Consider the following 21,018-nt stretch of genomic DNA (forward strand, 5'->3'; position numbering starts at 1 on the left):
GCCTGCGTTTCCTCCCTCCTGGCCCACACCAAGCCCCTCTGTGTTTCAGGTCGCAGTCACCGCACGGGAAGACGTGCCCGCCTTCGGCCCACCCCTGCCCAGCCCCCCTGTTTTCCAGAAGGTAGGAAATTCTCCTTTCTGCCCCTCTCGTATCTGAGACTCCAAGTTTCCACACCTGAGTGGCAGGGAGTGCAGGGGGCCGAATTGGGCTAGAACTCTCAGGAGCGCCTGCAGCAGGGTCAGGGGAATCTCCTCGTGTGGGGTCTTGCCCCACCTCTCCTTCTGGTGCCAGCCTGGCCTGCACAGGGCCTTTCGTCAGGCTGTTTGACCCTGGGTTGCCTTTCTGCCAAAAGAAGGGTTTTACGGCATGATCCAGTCCCAGGAGTCCTGTGCACAGATGGCTTGCAGTCATGGAAATGCCACTGTGGGGTGTGAGGGTTGGTTTCCCAGACCCAGGGGAGCTGGTTTCCACGTTGGTAGCTTAGCAGGTGGGCTTGCGCTGGGCTAGAGATGATGAAGTGTCAGACCTTTGAGGGGCTCTTCCCAGACCCTCTGTTCTGCCTACCTCTTCCTGTGGCTGAAGCCCTTTGGGAAACAACAGCTATAAGGGTGGGATGTCTTGTCCGTTCCAGGGCCCGGAGTTTAGGGAGTTTCTGCTCACCAAGCTCACCAACGCGGAGAACGCTTGCTGCAAGTCGGACAAGTTTGCGAAGCTGGAGGTGAGAGCGTGGTTTCTGATCTTCTTTCTGCCCTTCTGGATAGCCTTTGTTCTTGGGGGCTGTTTAAGATGGGGAAGCACCATCTTTGCCCCTCTGAGCCTTCAGCCTTGTGTTGGTATGGAGCTCTTTCTTCTTGTGGGAACTCCATCCAAACTTTAGGTCTAGTCAGCCATTCCCTGATCAGCACCTACCGTGTGTTGGACTCTGTTCTGTTCCCTGGGATCCTGGGGTCCTGGAGACAGAGTTTCTGCCCTTAAAGAGCTTATAGGCTGGTGGGACACAGGTGGGATGCGGTGCACTGGACTGTGATGGAGGCCAGTACTGAGGCTGCTTCTGCATCTGGGGAATGGAGGGCATGTTCAGGGAAGGCTTCTTGGAGGAAGTGGCCCTTGAACTGCTGAATCTGGATACTTGATAAATCTTTTGCCAGGCAGAAAGAATGAGAATGGTTATTCTAGGCGTGAGAAACAAACAGCATGAACAAAGGCCAAGCAGATTCTGAGCACGACTTTGTGAGCATGACTCTAGAGGATTGAATGTGGCCTAAGCATTCATGTGGAGTCTGGAATGGTGGGAGGCCCCTTTGGCGATGCTAGGGGGTCAGATCAAGAAAGACTTCCAGCTAGAGGCCCTAATAAAATAAGGGAGGGTGTGGGAGAGAGGCGAGATTGAAGGGGAGAAGGGCAGGAAGGGTGGCCAGTTAGAAGCTATTATAGGAGTCCAAAAGACATGGTGACAGCTGCTTATACTGGGCACAGGAAATGGTTAGAATTAGAAAGACATGACGTTTATAAGGGTATGGGGAAGTGGGTTTGTGAGGTGGCTCTTGAGCCTTTGGCTTGGGCTCTTTGCTAGCATGGGGACCACTGGAGATGGGTTCTCTCTAGACCTGCTATTTGGAGGTGCTCACAAAAGCTAAGTTGCTGGAAGGGCTTGTTCTGGTCTGTGTGAATGCCCCCCCTCCACTGCCGCCTTCCACTTCCCCCCGACCGATGAAGGCTATATACATGGCCCTGGATAAACATTTGGATGGAGAAAAGCTCTGGGTAGTTGGGTACATGGAGGTGGCGCCTAGGGCAGAGATCTGGGCAGGGAGTCATTAGGGCAGAGCCGTGGGAGGGCAGGATGGTCCAGGGAAAAGGGGCAGAGGGTAGAGGGCAGAAGGCCTGAGTTAGCTGCAGCGTTTGTGAGTATGGAGCTCAGACAGGAGGTAGGTCCACACCGTCGCCCGGATGCAACTGATCAGAATGGCAGCCCTTGGGCCGGGTGTCTGGATCCCCCTAGGGAGCAGGCACGCCTCTGCCACCAGTGCTAGCTTCACAATGCCTCTTTTCCCTTCCAGGACCGGACGAGGGCCGCCCTCCTGGACAACCTTCACGATGAACTCCATGCCCACACTCAGGCCATGCTGGGACTGGGCCCAGAAGAGGACAAGTTTGAGAATGGGGGCCATGGAGGATTCCTGGAGTCTTTTAAGGTACAGGCACCAGAGTGGCTGGCTATTGCTAGGGCAGCGAGGTGTGTGTGGGGGTGGACCCAGGGAAGACAGCAGGGCAAAGTCCTCGCGATCCTAACCCCAGAGCCCAAGTGCCAGCCAGAGGGGCGTGGGCAGCAGAGGCATGTCACAGCTGTTTGCAGAGGGCAGGGGCATCGGGGAATGTGAGCAGTTGGAGCACCAACAGCGTCTCTGGCCATCCTCTGCCTCCTTTCTTTGATCTGTGTCATCTCCTCCTGGTCTGGTCGGGTAGGCAGAGATGGGGGAAGCGTTAGCAGCAGGAGAGGAGCCTGTGCAAAATAAGAACATTACCGCTTTCATCTGCCTCTTTCAGTGGCTGGGGACCCCAGGGCAGGATAGCAGAGGCAAGGACACAAGCCTTAGGGGTCTCTGGCAGCCAGTGTGGGAGACTGCAAGGGTTGTTCCCAACTGGCAGGGCAGTGGAGGACCTGGCCAGGGCCGGTGGGATGGAGTTACAGGCAAGTCCTTGTGGACTTTGCAAAGTGGAGACTTTTTTCTAACCAGAGAGCGCTACTAAAATAAGTACTGAACCTCCTGTCCCTGGAAGTGTTCACGTCGGGCTTTGACAGACACTTGGGATAAAGAGGTTAATCATCACACGCTTGCCAAGTGCTTGCTGGTCTACCCAGTATTTACACCCATCATCCAATCTGAGCTTGGCTGTCGTCTTGTGCAGTTGGCAGAACTTGGGTCTTATTGTTGGATTGGTCAAAAAGGTCATTTGGATTTTTCCATAGTATCTTTTGGGAAAACCTGAACGAACGTTTTGACCAAATCAATATTTTTCACTCACACACCAGGGGATAGACTGAGTGAGGCCGAAGGGCTGCTTGGAATGTTACCCCTACAGGAGAGGTGGAGCCTTGTTTCAAACCCAGGTTTTCTGGTTTTTAGATCCGTGTTCTGCTGGATTGCCCACTGCAGAATGATTTATAAAGCTGCCATTTTGGTGGCAGTATGTGTGGGGTTGGGTCGGACCTGCCCATATTAGAATCCCAGCCCTCTGTGATTCTGGGCACGGTCTTTAAAGTCTCTGAGCTGTGGATTCCTTACCAACAATGCAGGGATGATCAATAGGACCTCTGTCGTGGAGTCAGTGGGAAAACTCATTGAAATAATGCCTGGAAAAGTGCATGTGGCCTGGAATACGAGAAGTGCTCAGTGGAGGTGTTAGCTGGTATTACTGTTTTCATGGAAAGTGAAAGCTTAATGCACACTATCCCATCAAAAGCCTCACGACTGCCCTCTGTGCCCTGTGAGGAAGGCTGTTATTATAGGCATGATAATCTTGGTTTGATAATTCACACTCAGTTTTAATAACCATGGGTGTGATTTTACATGTGAGGAAGCTAAGACTCAAAGAGACAAAGCAGTTTGTCCCAAGTCACCCAGCAGACACGGGAGTTAAATCTGGGTCTGCCAGATTCCAAAGGCTCTTGTTCTTAACAGCTACATGACACTGCCTCCTGGTTCCTGACTCTGTTAGGACTCCACCCATGCTAGCCTGGCCCGGACAAGCCTGGGGTCCATCCCTGGCTGCCAGGCTGGACCGCAGAGAGCAGGGCAGGGCTCTGCTGGCCTAGTTGGGGCCAGCTGCTGAGATTCCTCACAGGGGTGGGGGTAGGAGCCAAGCTGCTTGCTGAGGCTGGCAGGAGATTCCTGGGGCATCTGTTTCAGTCCTGATGGTCAGAGCCAGGCAGGGTGAAATAGAAATTGGGAGATCAAGAAGAAAGGGGAATGAGGGATAAGAGACGAGATGAAAGGGGAAGAAGGAGGGAGCCAGGTTGGCTGGCCCAGCCAAGAGAGGGGTGACCATACCAGGTAATTGGGAAAACCTTTGTAGGCTCCCCCAACCCCCCATCACGGCAAGCACATCAAGCTGTTCCTGAGTCCCACAGCCAATGTAATTCATGTAAGACTCGAGCTGCAGGTGGCTAGCTACCATCATGCTGTATATTGCAGACATGTAACGAAGCCTCTGTTGCTTTCGATTTTGCAGGTTTTTTTCTGTATCGAGGAGTTAATAATCAATTTTTTAGATTTCAAATGTTTCTATAATCTGAAAAAGCTTGTAGGCTGTGGACAGTGGATAAAATGGCCCCAGCTGTTACAGACAGGTTGTCAGTCTAAGGGAGAGTAGCCTGAGGCCGTTTGTCCAGGCTCTTGCCTCCAGCTGGAGAAGCAGTAGTATCTTTGACTCCAGGGGGTCCAGTTAAAGGGCTTTTCCAAGAGACATGCTTCAAGACTTTATCATTGCTCGTCTTTGATCCCGTAATCCCGGGAATCCATCTTTTCAACCCTAAATCCTTCCACGTGTAGGCTGAAGATAGACTCGCCTCTGCCTTCTGCTTCCCTGTCTGTCTGCCTTTGAGGCAGCACCGTCGGGTAAGGGGAGGGGATAGTCACGTCATGGTCTCTGTCGTGGTCAGTCACACGAGTAAGCCTTCAGAGCTCTGCCAGTTATGATTAGCTTTTTTTTTGCAAACCTTGCTGGGAACACAAGTTCTTTCTCCCTGTCCCTTCCATTGTTGCCCACATGTCTCCCAAGCTGGGGGCAGGCCAGGTGTAGCGGCATGAAGCCCAGTAGATGAGAGGGTTCTGATGTTTGGGCCGTGCCTGTGACCTTGCCTTGGGTCTGACCCAGCTCAGGAAACCGTCTCTAGTTTTGGTATTTCTTTAGGGGCCACTTGAGTGGTGTTGGGTGTCAGAATCACTGGCATTCCCTTGGAACTCCTCACCCAGACCTCTGTGGAATCATTCATAGGAACGGTGCAGGAAATGACCTCAGGAAGAAAAGTTGCATCTTTCATCTCTTTCTTGTCAAATTTCTCATCTCATAGGCACGTGGAAACAGAACAGAGAATTCCCAGGACTGAAAGCCATCTCAGCCCTCTCTCCCCTTGCCTCTGATTGTTCTTCCTCCCCCTCCAGGGCAGACCCATCACTGCCCTGGGCTGTGCTGCCTGGCACACTACTTAGAAGAGCTCTTCATCTGTTACTTCAATCCCCTTGGCTCTCATTTAAGCTTTTCTCTCTTGAGAAACAGAACCGTTCGTTTATGAGCATCTAGTCATGCTTTTCAAACGGAGATGCTTAGAAATATTCTGAGGAATCTGCCTGTTTACAAACACTTTGAAATTTTGCACTGTTGCTTTAGTATCTTTCTGGTGCTTCGCAGGTGGTGCTGGTGGTAGAGAACTCGCCTGCCAATGCAGGAGACGTAAGATATGTGGGTTCAGTCCCTGGGTCAGGAAGATCCCTGGGAGGAGGGCATGGCAACCCACTCCACTAGCCTTGCCTGGAGAATCCTATGGACAGAGGAGCCGGGTGGGCTGCATTCCATGGGGTCGCAGAGTCAGACGTGACTGAAGTGGCTTAGCACACATGCACGTGTAAGTATCCATCTATCTGTATGTGCGTATTTCTAATTATAGGGGCTAAACTTTTACCTTGAAACTCACCATTAAAAGGTATTTCTATGGACTAGGTAGGTATATTGCATATACAGTCCAGGGACCACTGTTGTTGGAGGTCTGTGAACATATTTTTGGAGTCTTGCAAGAAGACTTTTCTTTAAAAGGAGTGTACGTTACTGAAAAATAGTGACCTCTCGACTACTGTTCTCGAATGCCACTCTCAGCCACTGCCACCTATTGATGAAGTTTTTATTCATCCTGGCGGGCTACAGTCCAAAGGGGTGCAAAGAGTCGGAGATGACTGAGTGATGAAGCATGCACTCAATAAAAGGAAAAGAGTGATGATATTTGATGTATCTGCATGCTATGTGAAAGAAAGTGAAAGTCGCTCCGTCATGTCTGACTCTTTGCAGCCCCATGGACTGAATTCTCTAGGCCAGAATACTGGAGTGGGTAGCCTTTCCCTTCTCCATTGGCTCTTCCTGACCCAGGAATCAAACTGGGGTCTCCTGCCTTGCAGGCAGATTCTTTACCAACTGAGCTATCAGGGAATTAATACCCCAAGCAAGAAACACGGAGCTAGCTCTGCTAGCTAGCTAACCCTCGGCTGACCTCATCATGAAGAAGGGGGATGAAGGACCATGGAGGGGATGGTCACCCAGTGTCAGGGGAACTGGGACCATGGCAATCAGGGAGTGGTCAGGTGACTTCTTCCCATCCTCTGAGGGTATGTGGTAGGTGATGCACTGGTCTTCTCTGACCCCTAGTGGCAGGAGAGGGGCACCAAGCTGCAGAAATCGCTGTAGAAATCCCTACAGGCAGGGCAGCCCGTAGCTGTGGCTTGGAGCTCTGGTCTGTCGAGGTGGAGTTGCAGAGAGATATTTCCTTATCCCACTGGGCTGCTAGAGGGACCGAAGATCTGTTATGGACCTCAGTACTCCCTGATTAGGAGCCATCTCAGCAGGCCGGCAGTTAGCACCTTTCTCTCCCTACCTCTGGTGCTTGCCTGGTATCAGTACGCATGTCCCCATTAGCGCTCATGTCTGGGCACTGTGTCTTGAGTTTGTTAAACTGGAACACTCACAAAACCCATCTGTAAGCATGAGAGGTTTGTGACTGACCTGGAGGAGATGTGCTTCCTCCATGATGCTAACTGGTACTCAGCTCCCTTCCCAGCTGAAATGAAGTGACGTGAGCAGGTACCCAGAAAGTGACTCCCTCTCTCTTTTCTGACTCTCCCAGAGGAGAACTCATTTGAAGGTAAGCTAGGAGAGCTGGGAAACCCTAGTGACTGGGGATGGTGATGCAACCGGAGGTGGTTAGCTGGGAGGAGAGCAGACTGTGAGGGCAGGTAGGGATAGTTGTGTGAATTGGGAATAGACAAATCAGAGACTCCAAGGGCTGGAAATGTTAAGGTTTCAGATCAGTGCACAGAAGACCTTTCCAAAGGTCATGCTGTCCGCTGCTGGCCCAGGCAGCCTTGAAAGCATGAGCTTGTCCCTGGGAAGCAGAGGGGCGGTGCAGTGTGGCCTGGATGTACTGGGGTGAGTGGGAACAGGTCCAGTTGGTCCCTGCAGAGTTGGTCCCTGCTGATACTCCTGCAAAGGTTTCACGTGCCTTTGTCCCCTTGCCTTCTTCTTTCTACAGCACTGCCCTCCGCTCTTGTCTTCACCCTTTACCTTCTGCCCAACTTGAGAAGCCTAGTGCTTCCAGCTCTACAGCAGGTTGAAACTGATGGAATACTTTAGACCGTGTCACTGGGTGATTTTGTCCGAATCAAGCATTATTTTAGGGTTTGGAGGGAGCCATTGTCTTGTTCTCCTTTGGTCCCTAAGGGTGGAGGAGGAGGGCTGGCCCTGAGTGTGCAGGTATCACACCAGGTGTCTGGCATGCCCATGTCATCCTCATGTTTATGGACCAGAGGACTGTCTCCGAGAGGTTCATATGCTCTACTGGGAAGAACCAGGATGCAAACCCCCTCCTGTTTGCTTTGAGCAGCAGATGGCTGCCCTGCACATCCCTGGAATTCCCTGTAAGTCCATTATCTATCATTCTTGCCTTGTTGACTCAAACAGCGGCATCAGGGGCATTCAAGAAGATTCTTCCCTGACATCACTGTTGGAGATTTTTTGTGTGTGTGGGTGTGGTGGTGGTGGTGGGGCGGGGAGGTGCTAAAGCTTCCTGGTTTCTGATCACCTTTAGTCCATCAACCAGTTGAATTATATGTTGAATCGGAACCACTTTTGGGATCCCGGAGCCTTTCTATTTACAGGCCAGGTTCTGAGTTTGGGTCCTGGCTCCATCCCTTACCTGCAGTGTGACCTGGGTCATCATTTACCTGTAGGGACCTTTTCTATCAGTGCTGTCCTCCCCGTATCTGAGAGTGGCAGGATTCCATAAGATCGTGTATGTGGAGCTCAGCAGACCAGATACCATCACACAGGGCTTCTTACCCATGTCAGATGTTCTCTGGAAAGAGACAGCAGGGAACACATCAGAACATAAATGACTAGCTGACGTGGCGTTGTTGGTGACTAGTGCTGGTGGCACCTGAGGGCACCCATGGAATGAAGCGATGCTGAGATTTATGGAACACTTGATTCATTTGAGGATCTTTGACGTTAATCTGGGGACTCCCTAGCATGGTACCCTGCTTTCCCTGCCTTCAGTTCTCCAAAAGGTCCATGACTTAATGATCTTCAAGTGATGAAATGAATAGAATGTGGTGGCTGTTTTAACCATGTTGCAGTAAACTGTTGCTCAGTGACTCTAGAGCCTAGAAAGGGAGAGAAGAGGAGAAAGATGAGATCCCTTAAGGGGTGTCTTTGGCTCAGACAGGAGAGGCTAGGTGGCATGAGGAATGGGAGGTTGATAGGTTTCATGCTTATTTGCAAACAGTGCTCCTTCCTGCATCAGCTTGCCTTGACAGGACGGAAAGGCAGGCAGGTTGTGGTTCTCAGCGGGGCCAAAGCGTGAATTCCTGACCTTGAGGAGACACCCCCAGGGGTCTGCTGTGTGGGTTGGGGGCACCATCTGTGCTGATTTCTTGGGACCACCGTGCTGCAGACCAAGCTCTTCTCTCGATACTTCAAGGGAGGGAAGGAGGTTAGCTCTTCCACATGAGACCATCTGGAGGTTGGCTCATGGAGTGTGTAAGCTGACACATGCGTGTGCGAGTGTTGGAATGAACCCCGTGAGTATGGGAGCTGTGTCCACTTGTCCATCCTTCCGTGTCAGTTTTCTGAAGCTGAGCCTCTACTGGCTCACACAATAAGGAAAGTCCATCAGCTCACTGAAAACAGGGCCTGAGGTGGCTCATGGTCATCCAGGTTTCTTCTTTCCCTTCTGGCATCCTCAGCTCGTCAGCTTCGTCCCTCAGGCTTGATGCCTCTTGGTCCCAAGGTGGCTGCTGTGGTTTTAGAAGCAGACACATCACAGTTCTTTTGGGGGTCGTTGAGGAAACCTTTCGCCAAAGCCCCCAGAAGGCATCCCCTCATGTCCTACTGGCAGGGGGATGGGAGGTCAGGATTTACTCCTTTGTCTCAAGGAGGAGAGGGGACATTGGATCCATGGTGGCTCTGCTGCCAACAAGCGACATGGCAGTGGAGGGGAAAGGCACCTGTTTGTGAGCAACTAAGGATATCTGCATCCGTGTATGTTTGTATGTGGACCTGAGGCCCTGGGGCCCTGGACAGCTAATGAATGCAGAGGGCGCCCCCTACTGGCCCTGGGTCTTTGGTGTCACCCTACTTTTTAAGGAACGTGTCCTGTTCCCCCAGCTGACGTGTATGCTTCTTGGGGGTAGAGGCTGAGTCTTCAACTTTTTTGACTCCCTTCCCTTAAATCTCCTTATTTCTGGCACAGTGCTGGGCACATGGGAGGCACACAACAAATGCTTATCACTAACAATAGAGTAGCCACATACCTGGGTTATTTATGATGCGCTGGGCCCTCTGTGTGTAAGCTCACCAGAGCCCTGCGGTGTAGATCTCCTCCATCCCACTTCACAAGTGAGTCTCAAAAAAGCCAAGGAACCTACGAGGGACACCAGCTGATAGGTGGTGGAGCAGAGAGTCCAGATATAGTCCTGGCAGTAGGACCCTGGCACTCCATGCTGGTGATCTCTAAGCTGCATTGCCTCCTGGCTGTATTATTGAGTCACCAGATGAGTGATTAAAGGGAAGTGATGGGAGAGATCTTCCCTTCCTAAACATTCAGGTCATCTTTGAAGGCGTCCAGAACCAGGGAGTAGCATCCACGTGGTAGGTGGGATCCTGTGGGCCTTCCCTGGTCAGGAAATCCTCGCCTGGGTCAAGCTGAGCACTGCCTCCAGAGGACCACTGTCCGTGAATCCGGTTGCAGAACCACGTTGGTCTGTAGAGCCGCCTGAGGGTGTGGTCATCACCTCCCCTGCCCTTCCCTGCTGAAGGCTCAGCAGCCTTGATTTGAGCTCTTCTCATCCCTGCCTGCTCTGTGACAAGCCCCTGGCCATCCTGGTTGTCCCCTCCTGGACACGTCACTGTTTGCCCACGTGCCCTTTGGGCTTTGGTGATCCTACATGGGCCTGAGCAGCCCCATGCCCCCGCCGAGAACCCACGCCTCTGCCTGGTCCGAGCATGCATCTCTTCTTCCAGCAGCTGTGTCAGGTTGGAGGCTTGTCCTCATAGTCTCTTAAGCCTCTGCAAATGCAGGGGAAGGCTCAGTGCATGGATTAGTAAGAGCTCCTTATGGTTCAGCAAGGTGAATGTATTCCACATTGCACACAGCACACTTTGGGATGATGGCAGAAGGGCTAGCTGGTGCATAAATATAGAAATACATTTAATTTGTGCAAGAAAAAGTCAGATTGGGGTCAGGCACATGACCGTATTTAGTCCCCACGTGATCCTGCATGGAGTACATCATTCTCGTTTTATAGATGAGGAAGCTGTAGCTTGGAGAGGTGGTAGCCAGACGAGGGTCACCTGGGTTTACTGGGCTGTCCAAACCTCTCTTTCTTCACCTGTAAGATGAAGATAACGGCCTTTGTCCACCTTGCCAGGAGCTGGGTCATTGGCCCCTCAGACTCCTTCTGGCTGCTGTCCTTTCTGACCTCTGCCTGCAAACAGCCACCCATGCCCAGAGCATGGAGTATATGAAAATACTTTGCAAACAGTAGTGAGTGTGGGTGGGTGATCATGTGTGTGCATGCTGAAGGCTGCATCTGCAGACCCCGTCAAGCAGACAGGGCCATCAAGAGGGACCAGACTCCAGCCCTCAGGCCTCTGTCATCTGCTCTCCCTACAGAGGGCCATCCGCGTGCGCAGCCACTCCATGGAGACCATGGTGAGCAGCCAGAAGAAGCAGCATGGCGGGGGCATCCCCGGCAGCCTCAGCGGGGGCATCACCCATAACAGCGTGGAGGTCACCAAGACGACCTTCTCGGTGAGAGCCGCCTGCCCTGAGGGTGGCATGCAGGGCGCGGGGAAGATTCTCCAGGCCCCAGTGGGGGAGGCTGGGGCCAGGCAACTTAGAGCAGGGATGACAGAGGGAAACTGAGGCTGTCTGGGGAGTGAGCCCTGTCTCTGAAATGGAGCCTGCATCCCTGGGGTTGGCCCGGCCTAGAGGCCCTTTTGTCGTCCTGTTCCCTGAGTTTCCTCGACCACTGAGCCGACCTCAGAGCCAACCCTGCAAAATGCGCCTGAAGTGAGTCTCTTTGCTTGGGGGCTTGGGACCCCTGACTGTGGAGGCGTGTCCTTGCTTTGTTCTTATTAATGATAACAGTAGCTGTCTCCTACCCCGCCCCACCCCCTCACACCCTGAGCCCCCCGGGCACTGAGCTGTGTCATTCCTGAACGTTATCTGTTCCGTCCCGTGACAGCTCCTGGAGGAAAAGGAGGCCCAGAGGGTTTAGCTGACTTGCTACAAGTCACACAGCTAAGCTGAAGAGCTGGGATTTGAATGCAGGTCTCCCTGATCCAAAGCCTGAGTTCCTAGTCACTGTGTAGACGGTTCCCAAGGAAGGAACCTGGCAGATCTGTGGGGTTTAGTCTGGTCAGCTCACACCAGAGGCTGGTCAGGCAAGGAGCCAGTCAGTTCTTTAAAAAAGCAAAGTGATGTAGCATCTGCACAGATCAGACTCTTTTCTTTTCATTGCAGAACATGTCTACCACAATACTAATTGTTAGTATTATAAATAATGTCCCACAATTTCTTTCTTTATTTTTTGGCCGTACTCCATGGCACGTGGAACCTTAGTTCCCCAACCTTAGTTCCATGCTTCCTGCATTGAAAAGTGGTCTTAACCGCTGGACTGCCGGGGGAGTCCCTTGCATAATTCATTTAACTTACCAAATATTTTCATAGCTATTATCTGGTTCCTCCCACAAGGTCTGTGAATGAGCAGGGCAGGGCCGTTTTATCTTGATTCTGTGGATGAAGAGACTGAAGCCCAGAGGGTTTTGTCACTTGCCTGAGGTTGAGCAGCACGTGGAGGGCAGAAGTTGGGACCTGGGTGAGGAGCCTGGTGGGCTCGAAAGGTTGGCCACAGGCTCTCGTCTCCCCCTCCATGGTCTCCCAGCTCTCCATGGTCCCCTTGCATGTGGCTGAAGCAGAGCCACATTCTTGGGCTTCCCCTGCCTGGAGCTGTGTGTGCACCTCACTCTGCTGCTCTCAGTCTGTCTTATTATTGGGTCTAATCTGTGACACCAGCTTGGACCCATTTCTTGGTAGAGTCAGGAGCCCAGGCACACATGCTTGTCTGTTAGCGGTTTACCGTATGACCTAGGCCAAATCTCCTCATCCGCAGGCTCCTTAGCATCCTCACTGGTGAAAGCCAGAGACTGGTCCAGGTCTCTCCCAGGACTCTCAGCTCTGTGGTTCTCAGCCTGAGTCATCCTGTCTTTCTAAATATGTGGGACTCTCCTTAAGGTGACCCTGACCTCCAGGAATGCTGATCTTTGGTAGATTGTTACCTGGGTAACAGATTTGGCTTAAGAACGCAGGAAAACAGGTTGCAGGTGGCTTGAGTCTCCGGGTCCCAGCTCCCATTCCCGCATTATTAGATCTCACCTTCCTGGCTGGCTTGCCGCTTTCTGGGATCTCCTCCAGACCAGGGCCTATTTGTAGGTGGGAAAGGGGGACAAGGAGAAGGAGGGCTGAGTCTGAGGGGTCAGCACTCACTCTGGCAGTTTCATTGGCAGCCTCCGGTGGCAGTGGCAACGGCGAAGAACCAGTCACGGAGCCCCATAAAGCGGAGGTCGGGGCTCTTCCCCCGTCTGCACACGGGCTCTGAAGGCCAAGGGGACAGCCGGACACGATGGTAACTGTCAGTTCTCACCACTGCTGCAGCTGTCAGAGGCCCACCTTGGGGAGGGCTTGGCATAGATCGGGAGACGGCTTCCTGTTGAACCTGGTCCCCACTTCAGGCACCTGCACACCCCCGTCACTCATTCAGCTCTTTATCCACCGAGGCAGGTTTGGGCGATCTCTGCACAAGACTTTCCAAAGCTGTACAATTTTGCATTTTGACCCCAAACTAGAAACACCTTTGGACTTCCCAGGTGGGCTTCCCATCTGCCAATGCAGGAGACATACGAGTTGGGAAGATCCCCTGGAGGTGGGCATGGCAACCCATTCTCTTGCATGGAGAATCCCATGGACAGAGGAGCCTGGTGGAATTCAGTCCATAGGGTTGCAAAGAATTGGTCATGACTGAAGCAACTTAGCATGCACGCATGCAGAAATGTCACTACAATTCTTTTCTTTCTTTGCCCCCCTTCTTCAGTGCTTATTCAGATGTCAGCTCTTATGGAAACCTTTGCCTGATTCTCACAGGCAAAGGTCATCAAACCTCCTCTGGGTTTCTAGAATGCTCTTTCTCTCTCTTTTTTGTTTTAAAACAACTCTCATGTTGCATCATACTTCACTTGTTCCTGCTAGTGGTCTTTCTGATCATTTAATCACTGAGCCCACTGATCATTTAATTCAGTCAGCAGCATCGTTGAGTGCCTGCCCCATGCTGGGCTCAGTGCTCTGTCAACAGCTACAGAAGATGAAAACTTGCCTTCCAGAAGCTTGCCATCTTGTGAAGGGAAGGGAGGCATTGGTGTCCAGGCCTCCAAGTTGTCTGTCTGCAGCCCTGGATGGTGCACCATGCCTTGGGCTTGAGCATGCAGGACCAGGGGCAGGTTTATAGAAGGGGCTGAACAAGCTCTATCTGAAACCTGTAAATGTGAGTAAGTCCTTGTGGGCCCCCCAGGAGAGAAGGGCAGAATTGGAAGTGATCAGACTGCAGGTCTTGAGCTTAGGAGAGCTCTTGACTGAAGAAGGAGAGACTGGAGCTCCTGGGGTGGAGGTGATGTTTAAAGAGGGACCAAGGAGTATGGCCACACCACAGGGTATATAGAATGCCTGGGGAAGACCTGCATTTAGGGGCAAGTGGAGAGAGGAAAGCCAGTGAGGAAGACTGGGAAGAAGATGAAAGAGGAGAGAGCCTGGAGATACAGGGGTAGGAATGGGTCTCAGAGGCCAGGAGGAGAGACATTCTTGGAGTGCCAAGTCCACAGAGAAGTCCAACTCAAAGACTCAAACCCTGGCTTGGGTTGACAACCAGGAGATCGTTGTGAAAGTGTTACTTGCTCAATTGTGTCTGACTCTTTGAGACCCCATGTGACTGTAGCCTCTGTCCATGGAATTCTCCAGGCAAGAATACTGAAGTGGGTAGCCGTTTACTTCTCCAGGGGAATCATCCAGACCCAGGGATTGAACCTGGGTCTGCCACATTGCAGGCACATTCTTAACTGTCTGAGCCACCAGGGAAGCCCTAGGAGGTCACTAGCACCTCATTAAAAATACATTGAGGGACTTCTTGCCTCTGGGATGGCTCTAATAATAATACTAAAACAAATAATAACACATGTTGGTGAGGATATGGAGAAATTGGAACTCCCTTGCATAGCTTGTGGGAGTGTAAAATAATGCAACTGCTTGTAAAAACAGTCTGGCAGTTCCCCAGAGGGTTAAACAGAGTTACTGAATGACCCAGCAGGTCCACTCCTAGGTATGTACCCAGGAGAAATAATATATATGTCTATATAAAAAGTAGCATGAAGATCTTCATAACAGCGTTCTTCATAATAGCCCAAAGTGAAAACAGTCCAAATGTTCATCACTTGAAAAATGGATAACTGAAATGTGGTATATCCATAACCTGGAATATTACTTTGCAATAAAAAATAATGAAATTAGCATGGAATATTGCTTGCAATAAAAAGTAGTGAAACACCATAGTACCTACTATGGCATAGATGAACTCTGAAAATGCTACGCTAAGTGAAAGAAGCCAGTCACAAAAAGACCGCACTGCATCGTATGATTCCATTTATACGGAATATCCCGAATAAGCCAATTCATAGAGAGAGAGTCGACCAGTGGCTGTTGGGGGGAGGAGAGAATGGGCAGCGATTTAAGTGCATCCAGAGTTTCTTTCAGGGGAGGCTGAAATATTCTGAAATTAGATTGTGGTGATAGTTGTACAACTCTGTGAATAGATTGAAAACCATTGAATTGCACACTTTAAATGGGTGAATTGTACAAGGATTATATCTCAATCAAGCCATTATAAAAATAAAAGTGCATTGAAGACAGGGCCATCATGTCTTCAGAAGTGAGCAGGGCAGTGGGCGTCAGGACCTGGTCTTTGTTAAGCTAGAAGAGGAAGAAACCCTGGAGCTCCAGACTGAAAGTGACCCACTTCCCAGCACCAGGGCCGCTTCATCACCTGGACCCAGGGAGCTCGTTTTACAGTCTGCGTGAGGTGTAGCCTCTGGAGTTGAGCAGTGGGTGGCCTGGATAGCACCCTGGGGAGCCCATGTGTGTTGGGTTCTTTTTTCCCATTAAGGGGTGGTTGTCCCAGACCCCCTCCATTCCCTTTGTGGCCTGCTCTTGACCTACAGCTCTGCTGCGTGAGATGGCCTGCCTGGGGTGGGGGCTGGTGGACTTGGGCTTGGGGGCACCCGCCTAGAACTCTTGCTTGATGGCTCTTGACTCTCACCCGGGAGCCTGGAGTAGCCTCTGATGGAGCAGGGGATTCGGTGGCCTGCCGCGGTGTCTGAGGAGGTCTGGGTGGGAGCGGAGGCCCTGGTGGCCATGCTGTCAGGGGGCACTGTGGCCCGCAGGTCCCCATGGTGCTGAGTGCTCGGGGGGCTGTGGACTGGCCCCCTGGCCTCACTTCTCTCCATCCTCGTCTCCCCCAGTGACAGTGCATCCAGCAACCCCAAGACCCCGGAGGGCGGACACTCTTCTCAGGAGATGAAGTCTGAGACCCCATCCAACCCTAGTTCTCCGGAAACCTGCCCCAACAAGGAGAAGTAAGAGAGTGAGGTAGGGGTGGGGTGGGGGCTTTAGCCACCCGGGGCCCCAGAACATGTGCTCCACTCCCGGTCGGCTGACAACCCGCTTCTCTTGCCGTGGGAACTCTCTGGAACACAAAAGCCAACACCAAAGCAGGGGCCTGCTGGGGGGCTGCTGGTGGGCAAGCTCAGGTCTGCTGGGCCTGCCTTACCCTCAGTCTCAGGGAGGGCCTGTGGGGGGCGTCTCGGCATGTGACCAGGGCCTGCCTGCCTTCCCGTTCCCTGCAGGCCCTTCATCAAATTAAAGGAGAACGGCCGAGCCAACATCTCCCGCTCCTCCTCCAGCACCAGCAGCTTCAGCAGCACGGCCGGGGAGGGCGAGGCCATGGAGGAGTGTGACAGTGGGGTAGGTGTGGCCCTGTCCAACCCTGGGGAGCTGCGAGGGGCACCCTGGACCCAGGCAGATACCGCTCTGTGCATTAAAATAGCTCCTGTGGGCAGGGCCTCATGCAGGCTCGGCGAATAAAAGGGGAAGTGAGGAAACGAGAGAGGCCCAGTTAGCCATGTCCACCCTCTGGGAGCAGTGGTTCAGGGTAGGGTTAGGGGGTCCTCCCCCAGAGTGACACTGCCTCACTCCTCAGAGTGATACTCCCTCAGGAGTATCAGCAGCAGGGGTCAGAGGTCAGACTGAAAGGTGCCCCTGTGGTGTGCTTCCCAGCTGAAAGAGGGCTCATCTCTCTCCATGGGGCTGGGTCAGGGGCAGTTCCTGGGGGGCAGGGGAGAGGTTGGAATAGAGGCTGGAGGCAACAAAGGGAAAGAGCAGGTCCAAGTGGGGTAGTAGGAGCCTGTCTCAGGCCTGCTGAGGGTGGGACTGCCCGGCTCACCCAGCCTCTCTCCCCAGAGCAGCCAGCCGTCCACAACCTCTCCCTTCAAGCAGGAGGTGTTTGTCTACAGCCCGTCCCCAAGCAGCGAGAGCCCCAGCCTAGGGGCAGCCGCCACCCCCATCATCATGAGCCGGAGTCCCACAGGTTGGTGGTGTCTCTTGGGCGGTGTGGACCATGCGGCTGGCAGGGGCGGGGCTGTGGCCTGGCCGCTGTTGGTGGGGTTCGAGCCCCAGGCATGCTGAACTGTCCAGTTTCCATTTCAACCCAAAGTGTTAGGGCCTCCAGCTCTGCCGGCTCACCGCATCTGTTCATCAGAGGGTGTGTTCTCGTCCCCTCCGTACTCGTGGGGAAACTGAGGCTCAGAGACTTCAGTGATTTGCCAGAGGCGTTGAGACTGTGTGATTGGAAAGCTGAGGCTCTTTCCCCTGACCTCCCCGTTACCCCATCACCAACCCAGGGCCTCTCTGTCACAGAGACTATCTTGATAATACAGCAATAAGGAGCTGGAAGCGTGGTGCAGGTGGATGGAACCGCAGTGGGGAGGCCTGGGGGAAGCCCAGAGGCCGTGTTCTGGACCCACATGTGGTTCAGTGCTGCTGAGTGCACAGAGGGGACGTGTCAGAGGGCAGACAGCGGTTAGACAGTAGGGCCACCACGGAGACCCTGGTGAGGATTTTGCTTCATCCTGCCCCCAGTGAGAGGCATTGGAGGGCCTTCAGTCTTTAAAGGTCCTTAACTAGAAGGAGGAGAGAGACTGTCTTGATGGCTGCAGCTGGCTGAATAGAAAGGGTTGGTGGGGAGTGGATGCAGGGAGGGAGAGCAGTGAGGGGTCACGGTGAGTGGTGAGGGGTCACAGGGCCATGGATGGTGTCTGGGGTGATGGGAGAAGGATGTGGATTCAAGGGGTATCCAGGTTCAGTAGTGAGGGCTCAGGGAAGACAGAGTGTGGGCTTTTCAGGTTCCTATGATCCCTGCAGTCAGGTAGAGAAGGAGGAGTCAGCTCTGGGGAGCGAATCGGGGGTTGGAGCCCAAGGGGTGTCCGAGCAGACATGTGTGCTTGGCACCACTGGGCACTGGGTGTGCCTGGAAATCAGAGTGTTGGTCCTGCCCCGAGGAGGGCAGTATTATGTAGTGGAGAACTCTGGAGCTTGGCTCCAAATTCTGGGTCTTCCGCTTACTAGTGATGTTCCAATGGGCAGGTTACTGAGTCTTTTCTGTGCCTCCATTTCCCCAAATGAAAAATGGAGAGAGGGGAATATTTCCTACCTCATATGGTTGGTTGTGTGATAAGCAAGTGAGCTTACGGTTATAAGAGATGCAAAACTGTTAGCCTGAGTATTTATTGAATAACAGGAAGAAAACAATAGTGTAATGAGTGGTTCTCAGTCGAGGGTGATGTTGCTTCCCAGGGCATGCTTTTCAGTGCTGGAGGGTTTTTGATTTTCATGGTTGTGGGAGGGGAGTGTGCTGCTGGCATCTCCTGGGCAGAAGTCAGGAATGCTGCTAAGGGCCCTACAGTGTACTAGGCAACCCCCCGCCCCCCCCGCCCTGCTCCCCCCCCCCGCCCTGCCCCGCAACAAAGAGTTATCTGGCCCATAATGTCAGGCTGGGGTTGAGGAACTTTAGTCTAAATGATAGAACCATTTAAGGCCAGTGGGCCAGCAGGGTCATTTAAACTACGGTGCTTCTGGGGTTCTCATGGTGAAGAAATGCTGACAAATAATGACCTGCGATGTTAGGGATAAAGAGAAGGCATGGGTCCCAAGTAAACAGTTGTTTGTGTTAGGGCTGCAACCTTCTGTGGCTGAGCAGCTGTGGAGCTGGGTTCTGATCCCAGTGCAGTGTTGACAGGCCCACCTCTCTGAGTCTCAGTTTCCTCATCTGTAAAGTGGGGTAGTAATGTGAATGTTCAGGTTTTTTTTTTCAACAAGGCTTATTAATTAATACTGAAGGAATGATTGAATCTGTAACCAAGCCTGGATCCTACTTGATATCAAATAAATGTCAAAATAAAAAAGGTTTTGAGTAAAAGGAGGTTTAGAGTGTGACTTGCTGAAGGTCACCTAGGGCAGAAGGGGACCTCCAATAGGTCTGCGATTCCTGCCGGTGCTTATTGCAACCCCACCTCCCATGGAGTGTTCAACCCTGAGGGGGGCTGCCTCTCCCTCCCAGCCCACAAGTCTTGTGCTTTGTACCTGTAGGGCTGGGGTGGGCTTGTAGAGATCTGGAAACCTGTTTTAGAGGAGGAGACCGGGCTGAGGGCAGGGAGGTGGCTGGGAGGGCTTGACGTCGGTCTTCCATAATCTCCAATGCCATGGTCATCGGTCATTTCATATGTGAGCTCCCTGGGGTCCTGAGAGGGTGCTGGCGGCTCACCCCAAAAGGCAGTCATAGTACCGAGTGGAGGCCTTGAATATGAAGCACCAAGAGTAAGTCAGCAGTTTCTAGATGGAGTATACCAAGCTGTAGATTATCTCAGCCAGAGGAAAACCAGAAAGCCGAGTGAGCGCCCTGCCAGTGGTGTGCTGTCAGTGTTTAACAACTGGCTGTCCCATCGCACACACACACCACACACGCACACACACGCACACACACATGCACACACACGCACACACACACTCATGCACACACATGCGCACGCACACACATGCGCACACACATGCACACACACGTGCACACACAGCACACGCACACACACGTGCGCACACACATGCACACGCACACACGCGCACACACGCGCACATACACACACTCATGCACACACGCGCGCACACACACGCACACACACGTGCGCGCACATACGCACACGCACACACACATGTTTACTGTAAATTTTACTGATATAAAGGATCTGAAGCACATAATTTATAAATAATGATATCAATAAAATATACAACATTCTTTACTATAAATTCCTCAGAGTTAATTGATTCTCACAAAATGTTTATATTGATATTTTCCCAACCTTTGTATCTGTAGAAAACATAAAGTTCCAGATGATGAATGAGTGTAGTTTTGACATGAATGATGATTGATATTATTTTGTCAGTGATGTGAACAGCTTCTCTGCTGAATCAGATAACAGTTTTCAAATTCGAAAAGAGTGTTTTCTCAGTTTTTTGTGCCATTCACAATGTAATGACTAGAGACAAACACATTTTCAAGTATAATCCGTTCTATTAACATGTGCTCCATGAGTTTCTTAATGTTTTAGACAAGAAAACATTAAATTAAGCCCTGATTTGTAGTGTTTGCTGACTTCCGTGGTGTGACTATTCCTGGCTGACCTCAAGCATCCACGTGACGTGGAGTTGGGAAGAACTACCTGACACAATGGGGCCTTCCCTGATGGCTCAGTGGTAAAGAATCCGCCTGCGGTGCAGGAGACACGGATTGGACTCCTGTGTCAGGAAAAGCCCCTGGAGGAAGGCATGACAACCTACTCCAGTATTCTTGCCTGGAGAATCCCACGGACAGAGGAGCCTGGTGGGCTACGGTCCAAAGGATCGCAAAGTGTCGGACGTGACTGAGTGATGTGTGAGCGACTAAGCACGCACATGCGTCAGACGTAATAGATGTAAATAATCTTAGGAGAATAAATAATAGTAAAATGTACTGAAATAACTAGATGACTTCTGAGTATTTATTACCTTTGATGAATATAATTTGTTTAATTGTAAGCTTGTAGAATTAAAAAAGAGATAACTGTGTGTAACAACCAGCTCACGACATTTCTAAAAATGTGAGTTGGTTCTTGTGAATCGGCACAGGTCAGCTAGAGTACCTAGTGGAGAGGACGCCCCCTGCTTCTCTGGGGCTCCCTATCCAGCTCCTACCCCCTAGCCCCAGTGACCTCTGTAGCCCCACCCTCCTCTCAAGGGCATTCTTCTTTTTCCTAGATGTCAAAAGCAGAAACTCCCCGAGGTCAAACCTGAAATTCCGCTTTGATAAGCTCAGTCATGCCAGCTCCAGTTCGGTAAGGATCTAGGGACATAGGGGGAGCTGGGGGAGCCTTCCACCTCCCACATGCCCATCTGCTCCAGAAGCCAGCCGTCCTTCTTGGGGTTGGGGGAAGAGGGTGCCTCACACCTCACATGGGGGCAGGGAGGAAGCTCTGGTCTCATCTGGGGGTGCCGCTGGTTCCCCATTGGT

General features: G+C 52.1%; 1 protein-coding gene across 4 annotated transcripts in view; it reads left to right on the forward strand.

Moving 5' to 3' along the window:
- Window positions 1-21,018, forward strand: part of RAP1GAP2 (RAP1 GTPase activating protein 2) — a 185,131-nt gene that overhangs the window by 158,626 nt on the left and 5,487 nt on the right. For all 4 annotated transcript variants that reach the window (XM_069542763.1, XM_069542764.1, XM_069542765.1 and 1 more), the window contains 9 exons: window positions 50-121; window positions 633-719; window positions 2,062-2,196; window positions 10,938-11,075; window positions 12,833-12,951; window positions 15,887-16,000; window positions 16,271-16,388; window positions 16,884-17,010; window positions 20,766-20,842. In XM_069542763.1, coding sequence (XP_069398864.1) covers window positions 50-121; window positions 633-719; window positions 2,062-2,196; window positions 10,938-11,075; window positions 12,833-12,951; window positions 15,887-16,000; window positions 16,271-16,388; window positions 16,884-17,010; window positions 20,766-20,842 — 987 coding nt within the window. The remainder of the gene's footprint in view (window positions 1-49; window positions 122-632; window positions 720-2,061; window positions 2,197-10,937; window positions 11,076-12,832; window positions 12,952-15,886; window positions 16,001-16,270; window positions 16,389-16,883; window positions 17,011-20,765; window positions 20,843-21,018) is intronic.

This window comes from Ovis canadensis, chromosome 11, assembly GCF_042477335.2.
Source record: "Ovis canadensis isolate MfBH-ARS-UI-01 breed Bighorn chromosome 11, ARS-UI_OviCan_v2, whole genome shotgun sequence".
Taxonomy (NCBI): Eukaryota; Metazoa; Chordata; class Mammalia; order Artiodactyla; family Bovidae; genus Ovis; species Ovis canadensis.